This window comes from Triturus cristatus, chromosome 1_1 (genome assembly GCF_964204655.1).
Source record: "Triturus cristatus chromosome 1_1, aTriCri1.1, whole genome shotgun sequence".
Classification (NCBI taxonomy): domain Eukaryota; kingdom Metazoa; phylum Chordata; class Amphibia; order Caudata; family Salamandridae; genus Triturus; species Triturus cristatus.
The window spans coordinates 241,426-267,038 of NC_140579.1; the positions used below are offsets into that span (position 1 = coordinate 241,426).

The 25,613-nt window shown below is 47.9% G+C and overlaps 1 protein-coding gene across 7 annotated transcripts in view; it reads left to right on the forward strand.

Annotated features, from left to right (window-relative positions):
* LOC146869034 (RNA helicase MOV-10-like) overlaps positions 1-25,613 on the forward strand; it is a 488,182-nt gene that overhangs the window by 177,393 nt on the left and 285,176 nt on the right. For 5 of the 7 annotated variants that reach the window (XM_085599844.1, XM_085645840.1, XM_085612042.1 and 2 more), the window contains 2 exons: positions 1,377-1,531; positions 20,145-20,321. The exons of 1 other annotated variant lie outside the window; for it this stretch is intronic. In XM_085599844.1, coding sequence (XP_085455970.1) covers positions 1,377-1,531; positions 20,145-20,321 — 332 coding nt within the window. The remainder of the gene's footprint in view (positions 1-1,376; positions 1,532-20,144; positions 20,322-25,613) is intronic. One more of the 7 variants, XM_085599639.1, reaches the window with a different exon arrangement.

Below are 25,613 nucleotides of genomic sequence, written 5' to 3' on the forward strand. Positions count from 1 at the left end.
GCGCATCAGAGATAGTTGTGCAAACTCCGCTTTTAATCCTTCTGGCTCCATCAAAAGTAGTTCTGTTCATTTGGTGAATAGAGAGACCTATTTACCCAAGCGCGGGTCTGTTTGTTTTGTATACTTAATATACACGCCCACAACTACTACTATACAAGGAAAAGCCAAACATCCTGTGGGCATGTGAACATTGGCCATTGGCATTGCTGGCACCAATGCTGGTGCGGGTGTGCTGCTGGCACGGTCTTGGCTTCTTTGTTATGTGCTGTCAGATGCGCCTGCTGAGGTGAACATTGGCCATTGGCATTGCTGGCACCAATGCTGGTGCGGGTGTGCTGCTGGCACTGTCTTGGGCTCTTTGTTCTGAGCTGTCAGATGCGCCTGCTGAGGTGAACATTGGCCATTGGCATTGCTGGCACCAATGCTGGTGCGGGTGTGCTGCTGGCACGGTCTTGGCTTCTTTGTTATGTGCTGTCAGATGCGCCTGCTGAGGTGAACATTGGCCATTGGCATTGCTGGCACCAATGCTGGTGCGGGTGTGCTGCTGGCACTGTCTTGGGCTCTTTGTTCTGAGCTGTCAGATGCGCCTGCTGAGGTGAACATTGGCCATTGGCATTGCTGGCACCAATGCTGGTGCGGGTGTGCTGCTGGCACTGTCTTGGGCTCTTTGTTCTGAGCTGTCAGATGCGCCTGCTGAGGTGAACATTGGCCATTGGCATTGCTGGCACCAATGCTGGTGCGGGTGTGCTGCTGGCACGGTCTTGGCTTCTTTGTTATGTGCTGTCAGATGCGCCTGCTGAGGTGAACATTGGCCATTGGCATTGCTGGCACCAATGCTGGTGCGGGTGTGCTGCTGGCACTGTCTTGGGCTCTTTGTTCTGAGCTGTCAGATGCGCCTGCTGAGGTGAACATTGGCCATTGGCATTGCTGGCACCAATGCTGGTGCGGGTGTGCTGCTGGCACTGTCTTGGGCTCTTTGTTCTGAGCTGTCAGATGCGCCTGCTGAGGTGAACATTGGCCATTGGCATTGCTGGCACCAATGCTGGTGCGGGTGTGCTGCTGGCACTGTCTTGGGCTCTTTGTTATGAGCTGTCAGATGCGCTTGCTGAGGTGCAGCAATCCCTGGGGAATAATCATTCGCAAGCAGCCAGCCATGGGCACCTAACCATTGATCATGGGCTCCTTAGTGGCCATTTGTACATTGCAGTGGCTACAGTTTTTCGCAGTAAAGTGGTACGAAGTGTAACATTAGATATAGGATTTAGGTTCTGTTTTCTGTTCTTGATTCTAGCAAGAGTTGGGGAAGATGGATAGAAGCCATTTTAGCCCAGCTGCATGTTTTTGGGTGTTTGCCTAATATTCCTCTTGTACTACAGGTTCCTGGTGTTGCTGAAAATAGACCGTCAGTGCTCCGAGGAGATCACCTCTTTGTAACCCCTGCCAACCACCTCGGAGGGCGAAATATCATTCGGTACAAAGGCTACGTGTACGCGGTGGAACTGGAACAAGTCAAGCTGGGCTTCTCCCAAAAGTGAGACTGCCGATGCTCGTTTTCTCAAGCATGCCTCATTGTACTTTGCGGTGGGTTTGTCGCTGAAGCCATGTCGGGTTTGAGGGGAGGAGTGCGGGTAAACTGGCATAGTTCTACTTTCTGTCATAGTCGCTTCTTCTGATTGTCCTCAGCTGATTTTCTTTTTATTGCATAGCTACTACCCGTTTGCTTTGTTTGTGCTCCTCTGTAGTTTGTTGGTGTCCACCTACCTCTCGTCTATTGCAGCGTGTACCAAGTTGAGGAAATAAGTGCCCAAAGCATTTAACATGACTGAATAAAAGCGCAAAAGCAAAACGTAAAGCCGGCAACTTGACGAAAATAAAGCCAGGAGCCATTCACTAGGACAGTGCTCCATCTCTATTCATAAAATACAGCACTTTTTTGATACCATATAGCCCCATCGTTGACACATGCTTGCTCTTTCTTAAATTACATTCTGACAGATTGTTCAAAGGAAATCTGCCAGGCTAGACCCCTCATAGAACAGTGTAGGGCTTTACTTGATCATCACTTCTCGTTAATACATTCTCCTTTCTGTTCATTAAACGTCAGCTGAAGAACTGAAACCTTTCACTGTTCCCTTCTTTGAAGTAAAGACGCAAGATTTTAATGAGATGTCTCCTGGTTGGGCGTGGTGGCAAGTAAAAGATAATTTTTGACTAACGCCAAAGACTGGTTTGTCATGGCCGTGCCCAGATCATGCCTGCCAGCTACTAGAGCCTCATGACTTTGACAAACACTCAGGAGGTTTTGCACCTCTGAGCTATCTCTCAGGTTCCTCAATTCTGCACTTTGGCGTTGAGTTCTCCAAAATGGCTTTTTTTCCTCTCTGAAACATTCCTGGTTCTGTTGATCTGTCTTTGTCATTGTTGGACTTGGCCCTTTTGGCAGGTTCACCTCGAAACTTTTCGCGTTCTCCTAGCCTTTTTCTGTAACCTGGTGTTGGTGATTTTAGGCCTTAGAGCACTTTAGCACTGGGGTCCAGTGTAAAGTGCGTGCGCTCTCTGTGTATGTGTGGTGAGTCGGGCCTGCCTTTCCATAGGAATGCATGGGGGATGTTAGAATCCGGGGTCTCTGGTTGGCGCAGGTATGCACTTGCGACAAGCAGGGACCCTTTCCTCTAAGTCCGGGCATAGGATTACCTCTTTAAAAATAACTCCTGCTCACCCTCTAGGTAACGTGGCGCGAGCAGTCAGGCTAGATTTCCAGAGGGCATTAGGTTAAGCGTTCAAGATATCTCACACGATAATCACCACCCCACCACACAAAGACACAAGGCTGTATTTATATCAAAATAAAGTTCTTTATATAAAAGATTTCTGTAGGCAGGTTGTAAAAATACAGCTCTCTTGTATAAATGTTCCAGTTACTTTCAAATGCTTTCAGGCAGTCCAAAGTTCTCAAAATGGCAAAATTGTACTTAAAATAGCTTCCTTAGGGTGTCTGTGCGCTTCATAGCGCCTTGCGTACGCTTCGTACAAGGTTTTGGACGTCACTTGCCGTTTCTCACGCTTCTCGCATGAGCACGCGTACTCGGGACTTGAACCGTACGGACCGTACCTTCGTTGGTACGCGTCGTACACGTCCGGTACGCGTCTTGCCAAAGCTCACGCTTCCCGCGTGAGCGCCGTCAATGTATCTAATGCTGGACGAACCGTACCTTCTTCGGGACGCCTCGAACAGCTGATTTCGAACCGTACAAAAGCTCACACTTCACGCATTAGTCGCGTAGCGGGTCTACAGCGCTAGTACGGCCCGAACAAAGCAGCAGACGGGTCGTACTTTAGCGCGCTCGCACACAGTCCCTTATTTCTTGCCCAAAGATGATCACAGCAGCTTCAGGGGTCCCTGCAGGAGCGTCTCACGTCGCGTTGTCGTCCCTCTTTGGCAGTGGGCGGCGGTGCCTCGTGGGGTGCTCCAGGACGGTCTCGGCCACACGATCACGGGCAGGAGAAGGAGGGGCAACTCGGGGGCAATCTCTTCAGCGCGTTGCGCTGGCAGTTTCGCTCAGGGGGTAAACAGGGCGTCACAGGTCCTTACAATGCTCTCCACTTCCAGGGGTCGCAGAGGCTCGGCGCTTGGAGCCTGGTCAGGTTCTTCTTTACTTTGCGAGCTACGGCTCGGGGGGCAGTTGCTTGCTGTGCTCGGGCCAGGCAGGCCTTTACTGTGCTCACAGCAGCCCCGGTGGCAGAAGTCGCGGTGCTCCAGAGAGAGGGGGACGCACAGGTTCTCTGGGGTCAGCGTTCAAGGATCGTCTCCAGCAGTTTCTCTTCTCCTTGGGGAAGGTAGCGCCCACTGTTCCTGGGGCGCTGGTCAGGGGGCAAGTTCACAAGCAAGCCCTTGGAGATTGTTTAAAAGCACAAGTTGAATCATAGTCTTTTCCTTTAGTCTTTTCCTCTCCTTCCAGCAGACAGGCACCCACTGCAGGCCAGTCTCTCAGGCAGAGAGACAGTATTCCTCCTTCAGCTTCTCCAGGTCCTTCTCCTTCAGGCAGAGGTTCGTCTTGGCGCAAACAGGATCTGATTTCTTAGGAGCAGGGCTCCTTCTTTTATAGCGCAATTCTTTTGTTCTTTGTCGCCAGGGGGCCTGGGCCTGGCTCAGTCCAGTTCTGGAGCACTTTGTTGTGGTGACTCTTTCCTTTCAGCAGCAAGGCAGAGACATCAGCCGCTCCACAGGGGGCGGAGCCGGCATTGTGCTGGCAGTGCACAGGTCTATTCAATAGTCAAGGTGTACTCCTCCCACCCATCCTGGTGTAATCTCTCTACCAACCACCTGGCAGCCAGCCTGTCTCCTGGAATTCCCCAGCCCTGCTCCTTTCTGTTGCTAGGCAGAACACACACACACAGCAGAGGCGGACTGAAATGGCCAGGTCAGTAAATACTAACTTTCTAAAAGTAGTATTTACAAACACAGGATATTAAAATAAACTTTACTAAAAGAAGTATTTTATTATTCTGAGTTCAGGCATACTAAACTTGACTTTCTACCATGCTCTGAGTCCACTGGGATTACAGCGTGTAGTAATTCCAGCATCCCATTCTGGCCTATGGAGAGCAGGTAGCCTTCAATAGTGAAAAACGAAAATGGCTGTAATTCACTATTAAGACATGCCACACACATCAGGGCATGTCCTACCTTATGCCTACAATGCACCCTGCCCTTGGGCCTACCAGAGGGGTGACTAATATGTAGTTAAGGGAAGGTTTAGGGACTGGCAAGTGGGTGCACTTGCGCAGTCAGCGCGACAGTACCAGACTGCACGCAGGTTCTGCAGTGGCAGACCCTAGACACATTTTACTAGGCCGCTTCTGTGGGTGGCACAACCAGTGCTGCAAGCCAACCAGCAGCAATGGTGTGCGCAGATTTATGGTGACTGGTTGAGAAGTGCCACTTCTAGAAGTTGGCATTTCTGTGTACTGTGTGTCTCCCTGCATGATATGAATTGCATATCTGGCTTGTGATTGACAGGAGCTGAGAGGGCTGGGGAATTCCAGGAGCCAGGATGAGTCTGCCCGGTGGTGAATGGAAAGATCTGCATGTAGATGGGAGGGAGGAGTTGCACCTGGGACCTGAATAGGGCTGTGCCTTCCCTCCACAATGCTGCCTCCACCTCCTGTGGTGCGTCTGATGTCCCTGGCCTGTCCTGTGAAAAGGAGAGGAGCTGAGCAAAACAAAGTGCTCCAAAAATCCCCTGTACCAGTTCTGACTGGTATCCCCCCAGCCCTGTGCTGTTACACAAAGGATTTAATAGTATAAATATAGGGGCTGTGACCCCATGTAAAGGTTCAGTGTTCCAGTTCTGTTCCTGACGGAGGGAGCTTGCTGCTGCTGGGGCCCAGGAGGGACCGCCATGGGGGCTGCCTCCCTGCTGGAGGGCCCTGTGTGCTGGCCCCTGGGCCCAGCTATGCCCCTTCCTCTCTAAGGCCTTACTCTCTTTACTCCTGGACTTTTGCCTCATCTAGCGCCTGGGAGCGCTTTAGTTCCCTTTTGCTGAACCTCTGCCAGGAGCGTGGGCTGCGCAGCGCTGTGCTGCCGCCCCTTTTTCAAGGGCATCCCAGTGTGAGGGTTTCCCCCAGTGATGCTGTTGGAGCGGGTGCCCACCCCGCGTTCTTGTTAATGGTGGCCGTGTTATGGCCGCACGCTGTAATTAATGGAAAGCGGGTGCCCACCCCGCTGTATATGCCGCAAATTGATTTTATCTAAAAGCGGGTGCCCACCCCACACTTTACAGAGTGAAGGATCACCGCCGCTGGCCTGGGCCAGAAGTCAGGCAGCATCATGCCTGTCGTGGAATTGCTGAGAAGAAGAGTGCGGCCGGTAGCTGTGCTGCGTGCTGGGGGAGGACGGGAGCCTACCCCGCCTCTCCAATCAATCAATCATCGCATTTATATAGCGCGCTACTCACCCAGAGGGTCTCAAGGCGCTGGGGGAGGGGGGTCCGCTACTGCTCGAACAGCCAGGTCTTGAGTTGCTTCCTGAAGGCGAGGTGGTCCTGGGTCAGGCGGAGGTGGGTGGGGAGGGAGTTCCATGTCTTGGCGGCGAGGTAGGAGAAGGACCGTCCCCCTGTGGTGGCTCTTCGGATGCGGGGGACGGTGGCGAGGGCGTGGCTGGTCGATCGAAGCTGGCGTTTGGGAGCGTAGAAGTTGAGGCGGCTGTTGAGGTATCCTGGGCCTTGGTTGTGTAGGGCTTTGTGTGCGTGGGTGAGGAGACGGAAGGTGATTCTCTTGTTGACCGGGAGCCAGTGCAGGCCTCTCAGGTGTCCGGAGATGTGGCTGCGACGGGGGATGTCCAGGATGAGTCGTGCTGAGGCGTTCTGGATCCGCTGGAGTCTCTTCTGGAGTTTGGCGGTGGTTCCGGCGTAGAGGGAGTTGCCGTAGTCCAGACGGCTGGTGACGAGGGCCTGGGTGACCGTCTTCCTGGTCTTGGTGGGGATCCACCAGAAGATCTTACGTAGCATGCGCAGGATGTTGAAGCACGACGAGGAGACGGCGTTGACTTGTCTGGTCATGGAGAGGGAGGAGTCCAGGATGAAGCCCAGGTTGCGTGTGTGGTCTGTTGGTTTGGGTGCGCTGCCTAGGGCGGGGGGCCACCAGGAGTCGTCCCAAGCGGCGGGTGAGGATCCCAGGATGAGGACTTCCGTTTTGTCCGAGTTCAGTTTCAGGCGGCTGTTCTTCATCCATTCGGCTACCTCTTTCATCCCTTCGTGAAGGTTGGCTCTGGCGGTGGCGGGGTCGTTGGTGAGGGAGAGGATCAGCTGGGTGTCGTCGGCGTATGAGATGATGTTGAGGTTGTGCTGGCGTGCGATGTCTGCGAGGGGGCTCATGTAGACGTTGAAGAGGGTTGGACTGAGCGAGGAGCCTTGAGGGACGCCGCAGAAGTCTTCAGTGGCTTCAGATCTGAACGGAGGGAGACGGACTCTCTGTGTCCTTCCGGCGAGGAAGGAGATGATCCACTCCAGTGCCTTCTCCTGGACTCTGACGTTGCTGAGGCGTTGTACTAGGGTACGGTGGCAGACGGTGTCGAAGGCCGCGGAGAGGTCGAGGAGGATGAGGGCCGCTGTTTCTCCGTTGTCGAGCAGCGCTCGGATGTCATTGGTGGCTGCGATCAGGGCGGTCTCGGTGCTGTGGTTGGCCCGGAAGCCAGACTGCAAGGGGTCGAGGGATCCGTTCGTCTCGAGGAAGGCGGCCAGCTGCTTGTTGAAGGTCTTCTCGATGACTTTTGCAGGAAACGGGAGCAGCGAGATGGGGCGGTAGTTCTTGAGGGTCGGTCGGGTCGGCCGATGGCTTCTAGAGTAGGGCGCTGAGTTCGGCGTGTTTCCAGCTCTCCGGGAAGGTGGCGGTGTCGAAGGAGGTGTTGATGATGTCCCGCAGGTGGGGTGCGATGACAGCGTCGGCTTTGTTGAAGACGTGGTGAGGGCAGGGGTCGGTCGGAGATCCGGAGTGGATGGAGTTCATCGTGCGGACGGTGTCTTCAGTGCTGATCGGAGTCCAGGAGCGGAGGGTGGTGGTGGGGGGCGGTGGTTCGGTCGTGGCGTTCGTCGGTTGAGTGCTGAAGCTGTTGTGTATGTCCGCGATCTTGTTGTGGAAGTAGGAGGCGAGGGAGTTGCAGAGGTCTTGCGAAGGGGTGATGTCGTTGTTTCCGGCGTTGGCGTTGGAGAGCTCTTTAACGATGTTGAAGAGTTCCTTGCTGTTGTGTGCGTTGTTGTCCAGTCGTTCCTTGAATGCAGTTTTCTTGGTGGTGTGGATCAGTTGGTGGTGTTTTCGGGTGGCGAGCTTGAGGGCAGTCATGTTGTCCGGTGTTGGGTCTGTGCGCCAGGTTCTCTCAAGGGCTCGGCAGTTCTTCTTGGAGCTCTTGAGTTCGTCGGTGAACCATGGGGCTTTCTTGCTGCCGGGTCTGCTAGGCGGGGTCCTCAGGGGGGCGAGCTCGTCTGCGCAGTCGCTGATCCACTTCGTGAGGTTGGTGGCCGCCTGGCTAGGGTTCGTTGTGCTGGTGGGAGTGTTCATGTTCAGGGAGGTCGTGAGCTGGTCGGCTGTGATCTTGTTCCAGCTCCTGCGTGCAACCTGTTGCTGGAGGTGGTGGGTCGTGGTCCTTCCGAAGCTGAAGTGGACGCAGCTGTGGTCCGTCCAGTGGAGTCCGGTGGCGTGGTTGAAGACGATGTCCTTGCTGGATGAGAAGGCGGGGTCGAGTGTGTGTCCGGCGTAATGGGTGGGGGTGGTCACCAGCTGCTTGAGTCCCAGGTTGGCGAGGTTGTCCAGCAGGGTGGTGGTGTTGCGGTCGTTGTTGTTCTCCAGGTGGAAGTTGAGGTCCCCTAGGAGGATGTAGTCAGCGGATCAGAGGGCGTGCGGGCTGATGAAGTCGGCGATGTCTTCGCTGAATTGTGTGCGTTGTCCCGGGGGTCTGTATATGAAGGTGCCTCTGAGGGTGGTCTTGGGGTTGATGTGGACCTGAAAGTGCAGGTGCTCGGCGGTTGCGGGGGTGTCGTCGGTGTTGGTCGTGATGCGGATGGTGTTCCTGTGGACGATGGCGATGCCTCCTCCGGTGTGGTTGATGCGGTCCTTTCAGATGATCTTGTAGCCGTCTGGGATGGTGATGGCGATGTCAGGCGCTGAAAAGGCGTTCATCCAGGTTTCCGTGAGGAAGGCGACGTCTGGTGAAGTAGTGTCGAGCAGGTTCCAGAGCTCGACGGCGTGTCTGTGGACGGAGCGGGTGTTGAGCAGGATGCACTTTAGGTGGCTGCTGCTGTTGCTCGTCGAGGTCTTGAGCACTGCTGGAGTGGTGCAGGTCCGTATGCAGGTGAACTTGCAGGCGTTGCAGCAGAAGGGTCCGTGGGTGCGTCTCGGGGTGGCTCGGTAGTAGCCCGGGATTCTTCCGGCGTTGAGTGCGTAGAGATCGGTGGCGTCGTAGGTCTGGCGGGTGGGCTGGGGTCTGCGGGGGCCAGGGGTCCTGGCACTGGGCGCATTCCAGGCGCGAACAGGCGCAGACGGGCTTACCTTTGGCGCACCTTCGGCGCTCAGTCGGTGCTCCCGCTGTGCGCGGTCGCTGAGGGGGCGACATAAGAAGGGATCCGGGAGGGCGGGTCAGCTGGGAGGCGGGGTCGCGTCCACCAATCGTCTGGCGAGGGGGCGGGGCCGCAGGCAGGAAGCGGCGGGAAACGAGCTCAGGCTGAGCGGGCGGCCCTGCGGCGGCTGGGGCGCTGCTATCGGCGGCGGTGAAGATCACACTCAGCAAGGAGCTCTGGAGCAGGAGCGTAGAGGAGCGAGGGGGCAACCAGGCCAGAGGCGCAGTGGTCGCTCCCCAGGTGCGTGCAGGGTCCCCTTAAGAAGAGATCCGGGAGGGCGGGTCAGCTGGGAGGCGGGGTCGCGTCCACCAATCGTCTGGCGAGGGGGCGGGGCCGCAGGCAGGAAGCGGCGGGAAACAAGATCAGGCTGAGCGGGCGGCCCTGCGGTGGCTGGGGCGCTGCTATCTCCGAGTACTGGTGACGAGTCCCGGGTCCCAGGAGGGGGCCCGGGTGAAGAGAGGAATGCCGCTACCCCGGTATACTCCAGGCGGGACTCCCGGAGTGAAGAGCGAGTCCCGCGGGCCGCCGCAGAACAACCGGGAGAGGAGCAGAGTCCCCACACAAAGTCCCGGTGAGTGCTCAATTGGCGAGCGGCCCCATCTGGCAGCAGGCCGCTCCACCGTTTAAGGAGCAGTTCAGTTCCTTTGTGGGGCATGTTTTGTTTTAGGAGCCAGCGCGCTCCAACTTGGAGCAAGTTATTTGCAAGCCCCGTAGGGGCCAGAGGGCACCGAGGTGCCGTGCCCGTATTCTTTGTTTCCTGCTGCCCCGATGGCTAGAGGGCAGCTGCCACGTGGGGCATAATTTGTTTCAAGGGCCAGAGGGGCCAGTGGTTGCTCCAACAGGGCCATGTTTTACTTTTCAGAGCCTATGTGGCTCCAACGATTGCCCTCGGTATCTCAGAGCCAGATGGCTCCAACAAAGAGGACATAGCTGTTTACAGAGACCCGTGAGGCTCCAAGGCTTTGTATTTGATTCAGAGCCCCATGTGGCTCCAACGAAGGGGGCACATTTGTTTTAAGGGCCATTGAGAGCCCAGCCTCATTTTGCTATTCCCAGCTGCCCAGCAAGTAGTGGGCAGCTGCAACGTTTAGGTCTTTCTTTTCTTCAGGGGCATGTTGGTAGTTCGGAGTGAGATGCACTCCTTTGCCCCATCCTTCCACAGCTGTGCAGCACTTAGTGGCAACTGCAACGTTTAGGTTTGCGCAATTGCGCACCCCTGACTCCTGCTGCTAGGCAGCGCGCCCTGACATTCTGGACACAGGGCATTTGAGCCCCTTTGGGATGGCCAGTTGGCCAGGGGGATTGTTAGGTTTATAGGGCGCCAGGCCCTACGGTGATTTTGGGTGCTAGGAAATGTGATTCATGTAGAATGATTTACGCATCCTGTGTTCTACCTCTAAATGTGTTTTATGATTCTGAGGTTGTTTTGCATATCATGGTTTATGCTAGTGATATTATGTTTCACTGTGTGAGTTATGCCCCTAATGTAGTTCTACTTAGGAGGTTATTGTCTAATGCATTTAGACTTATGAGAGAATTGCATAATGTGTTTATGCTGGTGAGGTTGGCGCAGAATGTAATTTGCGCCTGATGTGATGCTGTGCATAATGTAGTTTGTTACAGGCCGATGCTAAGTACAGTGATTACCAGTAGTTACTGGTTGTGTTCTATGTTTATGATAAGTTCTACATTTACTAAGTTCACTTTGTGATGGTACTGACAGTGGTCCAGTTGGCCCTGTCAGGAGTAAATAATTCCCTTGTAGATATGACCTAGTGCCAGATGGCACCATGTATATTATGTGTTTACTATTCTAATGTGTTTTGAGAATACAAAGGCTATTTTTGATATAACCTTGTGTGGAGTTCCTTTTGTAGTGTGCCTGGGATGTTGTTGCTGTGTGCCTGCGCAAATGCTTTACACATGGCCACCGGGATAAGCCTGACTGCTCGTGCCAAGCTACCGAGGGGGTGAGCAGGGGTTATCTTTGGCGTGTAACTCCCTTGCCCTGACTAGAGTGGTGGTCTCTGCCTGGATTTGGCGCAAGCCTTAGCCAACCAGAGATCCCATTTCTAACAGTCATCCTACTTGTCTTGGTTCGCAACCCATTGGAGTTTGTTGGTTATAAGATTTGGCTTACATTTTTAAGTGTAGTGAGGAGGCAAATCAATTTGACATGTTAAGCAACCAAAATATTAAAGCAAGCCATAAAACCCAGGTTAGTCACACTCAGAGCTTTTGGTGCCAAAACCAACGGATTCAGCAGGAGTTCAATAACTACATATCTAACTTTGTGGGGGCCCTCTCCGGCCACCGCCTTGGAACTTGCCCTACTGGAGGATTTTTGACTTTCATAAAAAATAGGTTTGAAGGTTAAAAAAATTAAACCAGGGCAATCCACTTGGTGTGTCCAACCTCTGCTCTATTGCAGAGGACCTGAAATTGCACCTCCACAGAGAACAGTGACTTTTGATTGGTGCTTTAGTTTTTCTTGGTGCTATTTGACCTAAACATTTAAAAATATACCTCTTTTTCCCCTGAACTAATTTTATATGCTCATGTTTTTACTCAATTTTCCTCCATTTCTTAATCAGTTGGAGATATTGTGTTCTTTTCTTTAAAATGGTTGGTACTGCTTGAACTTACTGCATACTTGTCTTGCAATTGCCTACTACTTGTGCCATAATTTCCAGGGGTTGAGCAGAGATTCCCCCAGAACTGTGTTTTGACTTAATCAAAGGGTTTGATTTGGTATGGGTACCACCCTCCCAAATTAATAGCCCCATTTCTGACAATGATAATGCATACTTGGAGGCGCAGGGCACAGCGCAGAGGCAAGATGGCGTCATTGTGATTGGAGCGCAAACCGGCACAGGTTGACCTGAGCGCTCCACTCTCCTGTGTGTTGATGGCGGCATGGTTTGAAAACCGAACGAGCTCATGAACCCTCATGAATCTTCGTGAACCCCCAGTGAGCCTTTTGCGACAAACTGACTAAATACTTAACAAGGATTAGCTGTTATGCATCCAGTCAGACAGCGGGCATTTACAGTGATTACAGCGATAACAGCGATTACAGCGATTACAGGGAGACACAGCGTTGAGCGTTGGAACCTGTTCAAGCCTACGATAATCGCAATGTGAACCCAAGAGATGTGCTATCTATGGTTATCTAATATTTAATACTGAACATCGAACACCGGCGAGATCAGTGAGATCAGCGAAAGCACCGGTATACAATCTCCTTCGAGTTACCGATAAAGATAGAGCTGTGTCTGTGGGAAAAAAAAACCCGGAGTCTAACCTGGCGGTTGTGACCTGTTTCGCAGCTCGTTCGTCAGATCTGTCCGTGGCAGCGGCAGGGACGGCTCTGGCGGTCATGTCAGCTTCTGCTACGTTCGGTCTTCGGTAATCCTACGGTGACCTGCGCTGCAACGCTAATCCCGCAGTGAGCGCTTCAAGTGATTGGTGGCTGATGCTGGTCGATGCGGTGTTTAGTCTTTCACTTTTCCTGCCTCCTAGGGCACACACTGTTTGTCGGGACAGTGCTGCTCGGCAAGAGGAGGTGGCAGAAATTCAGACGACCAGGTAATTTCTTTGAAGGTGAGAGTGAGGATAAAGGTGAGCAAGAGCAAGAGCGAGGGGCAACGCTTAGGACGGTAATTACTAACTCAAATACAAACCCACCTAGAAACATGGAGCAGGACCAGGAGCAGAGGGCTGACCCAGAGCAGAAAAACGACACCAATATTGATAATGATTTATTGGGGTGTCAAGGTGCCCCGGGTGACCAGCCTACTCCGCTTACTCAGGAGATTCACAGTGGTCATACCCGCCCAGAAACAAGAGGGCTGAAAGTCAAGATGGGGAGAGAAAAGGAGAAAGATAAGGAGAAGGAGAAAGAAAAGGATAAAGAAAGGGAAAAGGAGAAGGCCAAAATCAAAGTCACAACAAAATCGAAAGGCAAGGATAAAGATAAGAAAAAGATAAGGACAAGGATATGGTCGGTGATGATGAAGAATGTAGAGATATGATTGATTTGCTGGAGAAAAAAGCGAAGCGGCTCCAAACAATAAAAAACCTAAAGATTGCTGCAAGAAGCAGCGGACAACCAGACATTACCCAACCTCGAATATCAAACATCTTTAACACTGTGGCCAAAATATCTAACGGCCCTGTAGAGGGCTGCAGCCAACCCGGACCTGATTTGAAATCTAGTAACACAACGCTAGGGGTACAGGGAGTTAACCCCCTAACTAGCGTGTGTACTGAGAGTCTGCCAGGTGTGGGAGAAGCGTTGAATACTGCACAAACGGAATCAAACTAAGCATACGAACCAAATGAACTGTATAAGACCACACCTGTACAAACAGGGGCGCAAGGAATAGAAATACCAACAACAGCGGTCATCACAACGTTAAAAAAACCGAGTATCGGCATAAGTCTCCGCTCTGACCGTTAAAAAAACCGAGTATCGGCATAAGTCTCCGCTCTGACCGTTCCAACATTAAAGCCACTCAAGGCTTGGAAGACACCAGCTATCTGCAATGCCCTGCTCGGGACCAAGATCAGAACAAAGCCCACTCTGTGCTACAAGAACCCGATCCTGACTCAAGTTCAGGTTCTGAAATTTATGAAACCGGCGCCTCAACCTCAAGTGAGCAACAGAAATTGGAACAGACAAGTTCTGAATCTATTATGTCAGACCCTGAATTATCAGAGCTCGATGCAAAGAAACAGAAAACCTCTACAAAGAAGAAACAGGAAAGAAAAAGGGAAAGACAAAAGAGACAAAATAGACTAATGTTTGAAGACACCACGGATCAAGGGAGTAACACCGAACAAACAAACTATAAACCCAGGAATATTTTACCACAAGAATCTGATGTAAACCGAAGTCCCATGGGGAAGGCTTTGAGGAAACCTAAGATATCTAAAAACCTGCAAATTGAGATAGGTGACGATAATCGAGATCAATCAGAACTCTCCCTGTGCGATATCCTCAAATCAATTAAGAACTTTCATGAAGATGTCAAACATGATAATAAGAAAAACCACGTAGCTATCCAGAAACTTCAAGGAGCAATACAAAAGGTGGGACAAACCTGTCTAGAGATTTCGGACAGAATGGCCTCTGTGGAAATACGCACGGAAAATTTGGAGAAAGATGTCTGTGATCTACAAACACTTGGGAAAGAAAAGGATGGCATAATCAAAGACTTAATGGTGAAGGTTGAAGATCAAGAAAATAGAGCCAGACGAAACAACCTACGTTTTCTTGGGGTTCCTGAGAACGCTGAGGGAAATGATCCAAGGGGTTTTATAATCACACTACTGAAAGAATCATTTCCACAACTACAAAAGTGGGACTTTAACAAGGAAATACATCGGGCCCATCGCTTTCCCTTGATACTCCCTAAGCGAACCAAGACATCAACACAATATCCCCGTGCGTTCCTTGTTAACTTTGGCAATTTTGTGCTACGTGAAACTATTTTTGATCTCGCACGACCGACAAAAAAAAGAGAATTTAAAGACTTTGCGTTCTTTTGCAGACCAGATTGGGCCCATGCTACTGTCGAAAGAAGGTGGAGGATGAGACAACTATTCACCCCGTTTGAACGCATTGGCGCCACTGTTTACTTACAGAATCCTGCACGGTTAAAGATTATCTTTAACGGCAATACAAGAAGCTTTACTAGTGAGATTCAAGCTGAAGCGTATTTAAGAGAAATCACAATCTCAGACAAAAACAAACCCAAAAAATAACCGTAATTCTCTAAAAATAACCTAATCTGAATTTAGTTAGATATAACAGGAATGTTCAAACAAGCAAGTCATAAATGGCAAAGAGGGAGGGGAGCACAAAAAAAACCCAAAAAAAAAACACACAGGGATGTTAAGAAAATGGGAAATAAAGATATATGTCAGGTCAGCCGCCGCTTGCTGCCCTCTGACTGCAATGATGCCCACAACATGGTTCAACCTGAATCAGGTAGCCTCTCTTAGGGGAATTGGGGGGTGGGGATGGGTGGCAGGGAAGGGGGCACTGGGTTTTCTTTCTATATTTACACATTCGGTCTCAATTTGTTTTAAGGGGCTTGTGGGGGAAGTGAGATGGGGAGGGCTTACAGGCGTAACGATCAGGCTAGGAAAATTGGTATTCCTAAAGCTTCAAAATGAGTAAAATTTTAAATTTTAACTATTAACATATGTGGCCTAAACGATCCAAATAAAAGACAGAGAACAGCTGTTGGTCTTAACTCAATTGGGGCAGATATTGTCTGCATCCAGGAAACTCATGTTGAAAGGTCCCAAATTGTAGTCTTAAAAACTCTCGGATATAAGGTGATTACGGCAACAACTCAGAGCAATAAAACACGGGGAGTTGCAATTTTAGCTCGTAGCGGGGGTCTTCAATTCGGTAAATCAGCTGCAGATAAATCTGGTCGATGGGCAATCACCGAATGCCATTATGGTGTGGGGAAGAAATTAACTATCTGCTCGGTATACAGGTGTGTTGACGATGACCCAGGTCCTTTAGAATTTTTATCCAACGAACTGGTTCATTGGCCACTACCATTGATAGTATGTGGTGATTTTAACTTAAATCTTCCTTCAAACTGGGCACTGGGGCACAATAAACTTAAGTATCAAGGTCGAAAACCGAAAGTTTTCAGAGCCCTTGAAGAATTATGCAACACACATGGGTTATCCGACTGTTGGCAGTTGAAGTGCCCAAACAATCCAGGATACACTTTTTTTTCAAACCCACATCTTAAGTTTGCAAGGCTGGACTATATATTTGCATCACACAATATAGCCACACATAGCTCCATAGATCGACTACCCAAGGTATTGTCCGACCATAACCCTCTAACCATATGTCTTGATACTGGTAAAATAGAATCTAAACACAATAGGTGGACGTTCGAAAGGGCTCTTCTGCTGAATGAAGAATATTGTAAGGTTCTAGAGAACTGGATCCCCGAATTTTTAGAAAATAACCTAGGCAGTGCACCGCTGGAAATTGTCTGGGATACCCTTAAGGCGGGAATCAGAGGAGAAACCCTGAGATTCTCAATTAAAAACAATCAAGAGGAAAAATTTAAATTAAAAAACCTACAAAATGAATTAGCTAAAAAACAGGAAGAGCTCATAATGGCAATCCGGGGAAATATCAATATTGAAGAGGCAATTAGAGACGTTGCCATTACAAAAAATCTAATTGTAGATGTGTTCTCAAATAAAGCAATCAGTAAAGCCACCCAAAATAAAGAAAAAATCTATGAGCTCGGGGAAAGTATCGGCCATCATCTTGCAATTCGAGCTAGACAGGAACATACGGATAGTACAATTAAAGAAATTAAAGACCCCATTAAAGGCCCCACCCAAGATCCCAAAGAAATTAGAGATTGTTTTAAAAGATATTATTCGGAACTTTATACAGAGACTTATAAAAACCAATCTCAAATTGATGACTATTTGGAGACGGTTATATGGACTCAGCTTTCCCAAACCGACAGATAGCTTGGCTGAGGCGCCGCAATGGATCGAAATATTACTATCAATTAACAGTCTTCCCTCCGGTAAAGCAAGTGGGCTTGATGGAATTCCCTCTGAATTTTATGCCAGATTCAGTAAACAGCTAAAAGAGATACTTATAATGTTGTTGACCCAGGTCTTTAATGGTGGACAACCACCAGGATCTTGGGCACAAGCAAAAATAATTGTATTTCCTAAGAAAAACAAAGATCCAACCGAGTTAGGGGCTTATCGTCCAATCACCCTAATCAATAACGATTCCAAAATCTATTCCAAAATACTTGCCAGTCGGATCGCCCCACTCATACACATAATTATATCGGTCAGGCAACATGGATTTGTTCCCGGCAGATCTACCATCGATCACATACAGAGTCATCACACTCTTTGACGTGACCGAGGTGGCAGGAGACCCTATGGCACTGATATTACTAGATGCCGAAAAAGCGTTTGATAGGGTCTCCTGGCAATACCTATGGACAGCCAGGTCAAAGAGTGGAATTGGGGAAAATTTCATCAAAGCAACCCGTATGATGTATCTTAACCCAGAAGCAGCAGTTGTGATAAATGGGGATATATCCGAAAACTTTAAAGTGACGAGAGGAACGAGGCAGGGTTGTCCCTGCTCCCCATTGCTTTTTGCTATCTTCATAGATCCTTTCATTCGGAGGTTAGAATCAAATCTAGCAATTATTCCAGTGAGGACCCCTAATGGAGACACCAAAACATTAGCCTACAATGATGATATTGCCTTAACCATAACCAACCCTAGTGATGCTATAAAACTAATTGAAACAGAGGCTAATCATTTTGGTGAAGTTTCAGGCTATAAACTAAACCAACATAAAACTCAAATTGTCATTAATAATCAAATTAGCTGAGCTGATAAAAGGATTGTTGAAAATGCGACCTACCTAGGGGTAAATATCACTTCTAATCGTAACAATCTAGTCAGGTTAAATATGAATCCACTTTTGAAACAAACTGACTTATCACTGAAGAGATTACATAATTTACATTTAACAATTTTTGGCAGGAGCAATTTAATAAAAATTTTATTTTTTCCTAAATTCTTATATTTTTTTTTAGAAGCATCTGTTTAATTTTTGATCAACATATCTTTACAGAACTGGATCGTATCCTCTCTCGTTTTATCTGGGGGTACAGTAGATCGCGTAGAGCCATGAAGTTTATTAATTTACCCAAAGATAGAGGTGGACTTGCCCTACCCAATTCTAAAGCATACTGGTGGGCTAGTACACTTAATCATAGTAGAATGCTTCTAATTCCAAATCCCGCTTTAAATCCTGCAGGAAGGGTTCCAACCCCACAAGAACTTATTCTCGGGGCAGCAACGGGAGATCATCTCTAGCGCTTGACCTATGACTGTCATTTCAAAAAGGTCCGGTTTAAAACCCTTAAAGGAATCTATTACGTCTGGGGTAATGTACGCAAAATACTGGGGATTGGTAGATTTTCATACTACACGACTATCCACTGCAATCAAAATCTCCCCGCAATTTTTTCAGATTCATGTATGAAACGCTGGGTTATGTCAGGAATCACAAAACTTGGTGTATTTTTCAATCAAACTGGGTTTAATACATTTGAATCACTAAAGAATAAATTTGCACTAGAACATCGTGACTTTTACAAGTATTTGCAAGTAAGAGACTTTATGTTGAAAAAAGGGGGTGGTAACATAGCTTTTCAGAAAATACAGATAATAGATATGATTATAAAGGATAATACAATTAAAATTGGTGAAATCTACAATAATTTAATTACTAATCTACCTGACGACCTCGACAAACACATTCAGATATGGCAGGATGAATTAGAAATTTCCGAAAACTCCATTCAAATTGCATTCAACCTCTCGCAATCAATCTTAATATCAACCAAATTACAAGCACAATTTTACAAGACCTTTTTTCAGTTATACTACACTCCTAAAAAGATCGCAAATTGGAGCAATGGCAGGGGGACAAGATGATCAAGATGCGCACTTCCCGAAGTGGATTTAATACATATGTTTGCTACTTGCAAGGAACTTTATACCATTAGACGGGATATTTCTATTTTTCTTTCTAAAATCCTCAAAACCGATATTGTAATAACAGCAGAAATAGTTTTGGGGGTAGAAGGGGATTCTCGATCAACTCAAATAAGGGGATTAATATTTGTTGCAATGGCAATATTTAGAATTTGTTTAGCGTCGGCCTGGTTAGATCTACATCCACCTTCATTTCAACAATGGCGAGCACGCTTACTTGCAACTTATAGTTTTGAAATAGCCATATACAGATGTAAGGGCTTGAATAAGAAAAAGAAAGGCCTAGCTATCTGGGATCCACTCAGAGTATGGATAGAAGATATTGACTAACCCAAAAAAAGTAGTAATTGCTAATATGTCTAAATTAAAAGCGGCTATGTCATAATTTTTTCAGTTAAATGTATATATATACAAATAAACTGTAATGCCTGTAAGCTGGAGGCTGGTGGGGGTGGGGGGGGGGGGGGGTAATGCAAAATAAGCCAAAAACTCACTAAAGATTTGTTTTAAAAAAAAAAAAAGATAATGCATACTTGTATGTACATTTCTAGGTGCACTCATTATTACATTTAATGCATAATAATCTTTTTTATTGTGTAGCAATAAGTCAGTCTAGTTATTTGACGTAACAAAAACTGGATTCATTTGAAATAGTTGAGGGTTGTGATTTAGACCAGCGTATGCATTAATTTCAGAAACAATGTGGGGGAATGCGGAAAATGTACAGTCTTGTATAGTTAACATTGTACACATGAAAGTTTTTAAAATGAGTTCAGAACAGCACTCCTCTCTTCATAAAACAATTTCTATATTTACAGAAGTTATATTCTTATTTTATAGTTTGGGTCTCTCCATTAACCCTCCCACTTATCTAATTTTTAGATTTATGTGATAGCTGCTTATTTGATTGCGTTAGCTATTCCTTTGTGCAGCTGCTACTATGTCAAGAGAGATGCCAACCCTGGATCGTTTCTGTGTGATATAAACTACCAAATATATAATAAAATAACAAAACGCATCCCATACTGTGGACTGCAACAAGACCCCATAGTCTGCTTCCACTTGCACATTCCTCAATCCAGGAAGTACATCTATCAGTCCTTCAAATGGCACGTGCCCAAATTGGTTAAGATCTCCAGCTACAAACACTGGCCATGAGAAAACAACCAAAACCCAGCTTCAAAAATGACTGCATTCACTCTGCTGATTATCCTGCTCAAACAAGACTGCTTTCTGTGACCGGATCTTAGGCTAGAATTCATACCGTTTAGGGCTGGAAGGGGTATCGTGTAGAAGCAATAAAACCTATTTGTTTGTGAAGGTGGTAGTGAGGAGGAAACTAGAGAGTGCAGTCCAGAATGTGTGGTCTTCTCGTGAACGTCGGTAGTTTGATCATGCAGGCTGATCGCTTGAAATCTTTTTGTGTTTTGCAGCCTCTTAGGCACGTTTGTTGACCACTTGAAGTTCGATGTCACCTTCACCTTTAATCGTCTGCCTCTCAGAGTGCAGCATAGAGCAGTGGAGCTCGCGGTACAGAAGCACCTGAAAGATGTTCTCTTTCCCTCCGCGTCCTACGGGAAGTGCATCTTACCTCCTGGAACAAAACTGCGGTAAGGTCCGAATGGGAGAGGGCCGGCAGCTTTACGTTCGAGTTGTGGGGCTACAGCAAAACGAAATGGCGCTGAGTGCCCTTTCAAGTGCGTTATATGTGGGTTACATGTTTTTACCTGGAGAGTGGTGCACTGAAAAACAAATGTTTGCGTTCTTCCATGGTATGGGGTCCAGTAGTTACATTTACTCTAAAGCAGGTGGTGGCAATGTAAGCATGCTTTCTCAGCTACAAATGTGCTGCAAATTAATTGAAGAAAGCCTCGCAATCACATCGTCTCCAGTTTATAAACTAGCAGGGTATAGTTTTATTAGCACTACTTTCTTGTAAGAAAGAGGTCACCAATCTGTTCACAGTGGGGATACACCCCTTAGCGCCTCTGCATCGTGTGCTTTTGGATGGGAGATGTTGGAAACTTCTTGAAACCATGGGCATCATTCAGTTCACCCTGTTTTCTTCTCTGATGTGTTAGAGGCCTGAGAGGGGAGGGCTTGTGGTAGTGTTTTCATTTTTATAATTGAGATTTCCACAATGAAATCCTCAGCAGCTTGCCTTTTTTTCTTGCGTTTGATTGCGTTTTAAGGCTAACCGCAAGAGTCATTGGGACGTTTTCACTGTCAGATCTATGAATTTGTTTCGTTCTTTCACAATTTATTCAGTTTGTTGCTTCTTAACAAGATTTGAGGGAATCCCTTACCGACCATTTAAAGTAGTCTACAGAAGGAGTGTAGCAGTGTGAGGTAAGTGTGACCCTATCTGTTGTGGCTGCAGCTTCAATAGGCTGGAAGAAAAACTCCACTTTCTTAGCGAGGATGTAAAAAGCATCATCACTAACTTAAATGCGACCTCACTAGCCGTACTGGAGGTAAAAACGTATGCATTAGTGGCATTCACACACCTAAGAAGGTTACCCCCACACACTCTTACGATACCACACAACCGGCCATACCACTAGCTAAACAGGTATTTGTAATACAATAGGTCTCGCATTTACACAAGTTTAAGCTATTGGCATTGTAAATGACAATGCATTTTATTTATGTTTTAAAAACCAAAACATAAATAAAAGGCATTGCCATTTACAATGCCAATAGCTCAATCACGTGCGCGTAAATGCGAGACCTATTGGTAGGCATCACGGACAACAGGAGGGAGGGCTGGGGGGGGGAGGGGAAGAAGGCACGGACAATGGGAGGGAGGGCGGGGGATAAAGATGACACGGACAACACGGGAGGGAAGGGTTGTAAACTAGGCACCAAAGCTCGTTGTTTCTGCAGTAAGAGAAATTGGATAAAGAAAATAGTGTAACAACCGAAGTAAACAGGCCAGTCGCCATGGGAGGTGACAAATGAAGAGGAGGCGGTACTAAGGAGGGACTACCTATCCCATTTATGAATCAGAAGCCAACATTTAGGACAGACAATGACACAAGCCAATGGCAAATAGGGGCGGAGAGTGGGCGGGGCTTCTACTCCCTACTCCACTACAGCATGCGCACTGGCTCAGGCTCAACCTAAAAACCGCACGTCCAACTAAATCTCTAAGGCGGACACTATATAGACCCATTACAATCCTAGCAAGATGCAGCTCAGACACTCACTTCACCAACCTACGAGATACCGATCATTTCAATCAGCAATGCACCAATATCATGCTGCAAGGTGTAGACGCCCAACCCCAATACCTTGATCTTGAAACTGCTTATCAAGGACCACAAGAACAATCACTAGAAGTCAGAGCCAACAATAAAGTGTTTGTTATTCAATTGCAGGTCAGTGGATAAATCTGGCACAGGCATTGCCAAATCGATCTGGTTTCATGAGATTGACATGATATTTCGAACCCAGACTTTGGTAAATCAGTCGTCCAATCCCTTGATGGATATCTTTGCACCTCCTAATTTTACCATCAAACAACTCGATCATACGCAACGACTGGTTGGTTGGATTGCAGTTATGTACTGAAACTCTCTGCACATTAAGCCATTCATGGTGGATAATTCATCTTCTTGCAAATACATGGGAGTTGAAATACACACAGAAGGCAGTTCAACTTCTCTACCAGCCGGCAGGGGACAACCTATTGTTCCTCGAACAACTAATGGAAACAACTGTGGTACACTCCCTACTACACTCAAACTCCATCTTTCTAAGAGGCTTCAGTCTCCACTGGAACAATGAGGAAGACATACAGGTCACTACTCTGAAAAACATACTTAGCAATCATAAACTGGTACAAGTGTGCACAGGTGTGACGCACACCAAAGTGACTGTGCTTGATCTAATCATAATGAAGAGGTGCCATTACCACAGACTCCATCATCCCAACTGACTGGTCACTTAATCACCAAATCATATTCTATGTTGACACCCACACCAAAATGTCAAGAGATCAAACAAAAGCACTGTATGAGAGACACTAGAAACATGAGCTGAAATGACCTGACTTCCCTATCCTAGAGAAACCTTCCACCACTAAACAAACTAAGGAGCATACATGAGCTTACTGAGCACTACAAACCAATGTCAGATATATTAGAGGTGGTAGCTCTGGTTTGCCACAAAAGACACCAAACAAATTCTCCCATCCTTGGTTCAACAAAGAAGCAAGCAGTGGCAAAGTCAATAGGCCTTGCCTGTGTGAGAGCTATTGACATTGCCAACGTCATATAGCCATATTGTACAGCAGTGTGGCTGTTGTTCAGAATGGCTAAAGGTTAGTGACATGGAATAGAGGAGGGTGTAGTAGCGTGGAGTGGTGTGGAGTAGAATAGAGTGGTGTGGAGTTGGGCGCAGCAGCCTTAACCCCGCATATGCCTTAACCCTGTATATGCCTTAACCACGCATATGCCTTAACCCCGTACATGCGTGGTTAAGGTAGTGTGCGGTCTAGATGCGCGGCTGGCCGGGCACAGGAAGAGGAAGGATTGGGAGAGGAGGCAGGATTGGGAGAGGAGGCAGTCTAGTAAGTGGCGCTTGGTTTTGGGGGGTGGGGGTAGTGTCTGGGGGTGGGGTCTTTTTTAGGGCTCGGTGGGGTCAGGGTTGTTTATAGGGCAGGGTTCCGGGCTTTAGGGCTCAGAGAAGGGGGTGGTTGGGGTAATTTTCTGGGGTGGGGTCAATATATAGGGCTCATGGTGGAGGAGCTGGGTTTGGGGTAGTTTTTAGGATGTGGGAGTCAGCTTTTAGGGCTTGGGTCAGGGGGGAGGACAGTTTTCAGGGGTGGGGGCAGTTTAAGGGTTCGGCAGGGGGGCAGAGTCGGAAGTTATTAAGAAGGGGTGAGTTTTCGGGCTGAAGGCGGCAGGAGGAAGGGACAGTATTTAGGGCTGGGGACATTTTTAGGGCTCAAGGGCAGGTCTGGGGTCGGGGTAGTTTTTAGTACATGGGGCTTGGTTTTAGGGCTCGGGGCAGGGGGGCTGGGGTATGATCTTTACAACTAATATCCCTTCACCAATCATGCATTTGCCTCGAAATTGCGTGGTAAAGGAATTCGTTAAGACGCAGTCTTTGTTGGGGCTGCTTGGTATAGGCACGTGTGGTTTAGCCATGCGTGCTTCTGTCATACAAGCGTGGAGTGGCATAGAGTGGGGTGAAGTGGCATAGAGTAGAATGGCAAAGAGTTGGGTGGTTTGGAGTTGCGCTGTGTAGAGTGGAGGGGCATAGCATAGAGTGGCGTAGAGTGGTACAGTTGTGGGTGTAAGTAATTAAATTGTCAAAAGAGACGGCTGATAGGTTGAAAGCAACAAAAAAAGGAAGCCATATGTCTGTGTTAAAAGTAGGCAACATTGCATGGCCAAGAATAACACAGGACTGCTTATAAAATGTAACAAGCATTGGCATAGCCAATAGGTCTCGCATTTGGGACCTTATAAGTGTTTAGCCATGCAACAGGTGCATAACTAAATACTTATAAGGTCCCAAAAGCGAGACCTATTGGCTATGCAAAGTGGCCGTGCGGCCGCAAAAGTGAAAGGAATCGCGATCAAACATCAAAGCGGCCGTGAGGCCGTGAAAGTGAAGGTAATCGCGGTAAAGCGTGGCGCGCGCACCCGCGCACATGCACTGTAGCTCTAGGCTGGCCTGGTAGCACTTTTTGGAGCCCTCTCAATAAGTCTCGCCAGACCAGCGCATGCGCTGGGTCAGGCGAGACCTAAAAATAGTGTGTTTCAAAAAGACGAGGAAGAACAAAGATTAGGAGGAACACATGCTTATTCCATGCTCCAAGGAAGGAGGAGCTGAGACAAGGAGGGAAGGTAAGCTCATGGGCAAGCAATCTAAAGACTGCAAAAGAGTGACAACAAAAACAACTAATTGTATACTGTGGGCGCATTGTAAGCCCATTGAATTGTAAACAATCCGTCTAGCTGTATACACTGTGTAAGCTCAACCTAAAAAGGAAGAGACTCCGACTTGCTGAGAGAAAGCATGGATACAATAACCCTCATCTGGCCATCAAAAACCACTACGGAAGCTAAGAAACCCCTACAAGAAGACAATAGGGAATGCAAAAGTATCTTTTTTCAAATCTCAACTAGACCGAGCCAAAAATAGGCCAGTGAAAGTTTTCCAAATTGTCAGGTGGCAAACTGGATCTTGCAATCCCACAGTGATCGCGGGTACCTGCCAGGAAAACTCTAAAGCCTTCTAACCTTCAAGGAAGAAATACTGAAAATTGAACAAACCGCCACATCGGATAACAATATACTCCACGATCAGTGAGAAATCACATTAGTGGACAAACCCTGAACCCACATTCAGCCCACTGAGACCTAGAATGAGGCCGCATGGAGCAAGTTCAAAACCATCACTGAAGATGAGATGAACAAGCATCTATAAACCAATATCTGATTTCTATCATTCAATCCCCCCCACAATCATAAGACATCATTCAATTTGTTTCCACTCAGGACGAAAATAGTAAATTCCTCATTAAATCAAGGAACCATACTAGAATGTTTGAAGATAGCGAAAGTGACACCTCTCCTAAAAAATGTCAGATACTACAGATCTAAATAATTTCCATCCAATGTCTAACAGCCACTTCCTCGCAAAGCTGCTAAAAAAATGTATACTTAACCAGTTATGTCAACATATTAAACAGTACAGTCTACTAGACAAGTTCAAGTCTGGTTTCAGACCAGGTCACAGCACTGAATCGGCCATCGTAATCATCATGGATGCCACTTAACATGCTGGACCAGAATGACTCCTGCCATTCTCCTACTCTACCCATCTGTGGCATTCCACACAGTTGACCACAACTGCCTTCTAGAGTTACTTGAATGCAGAATGGGGCT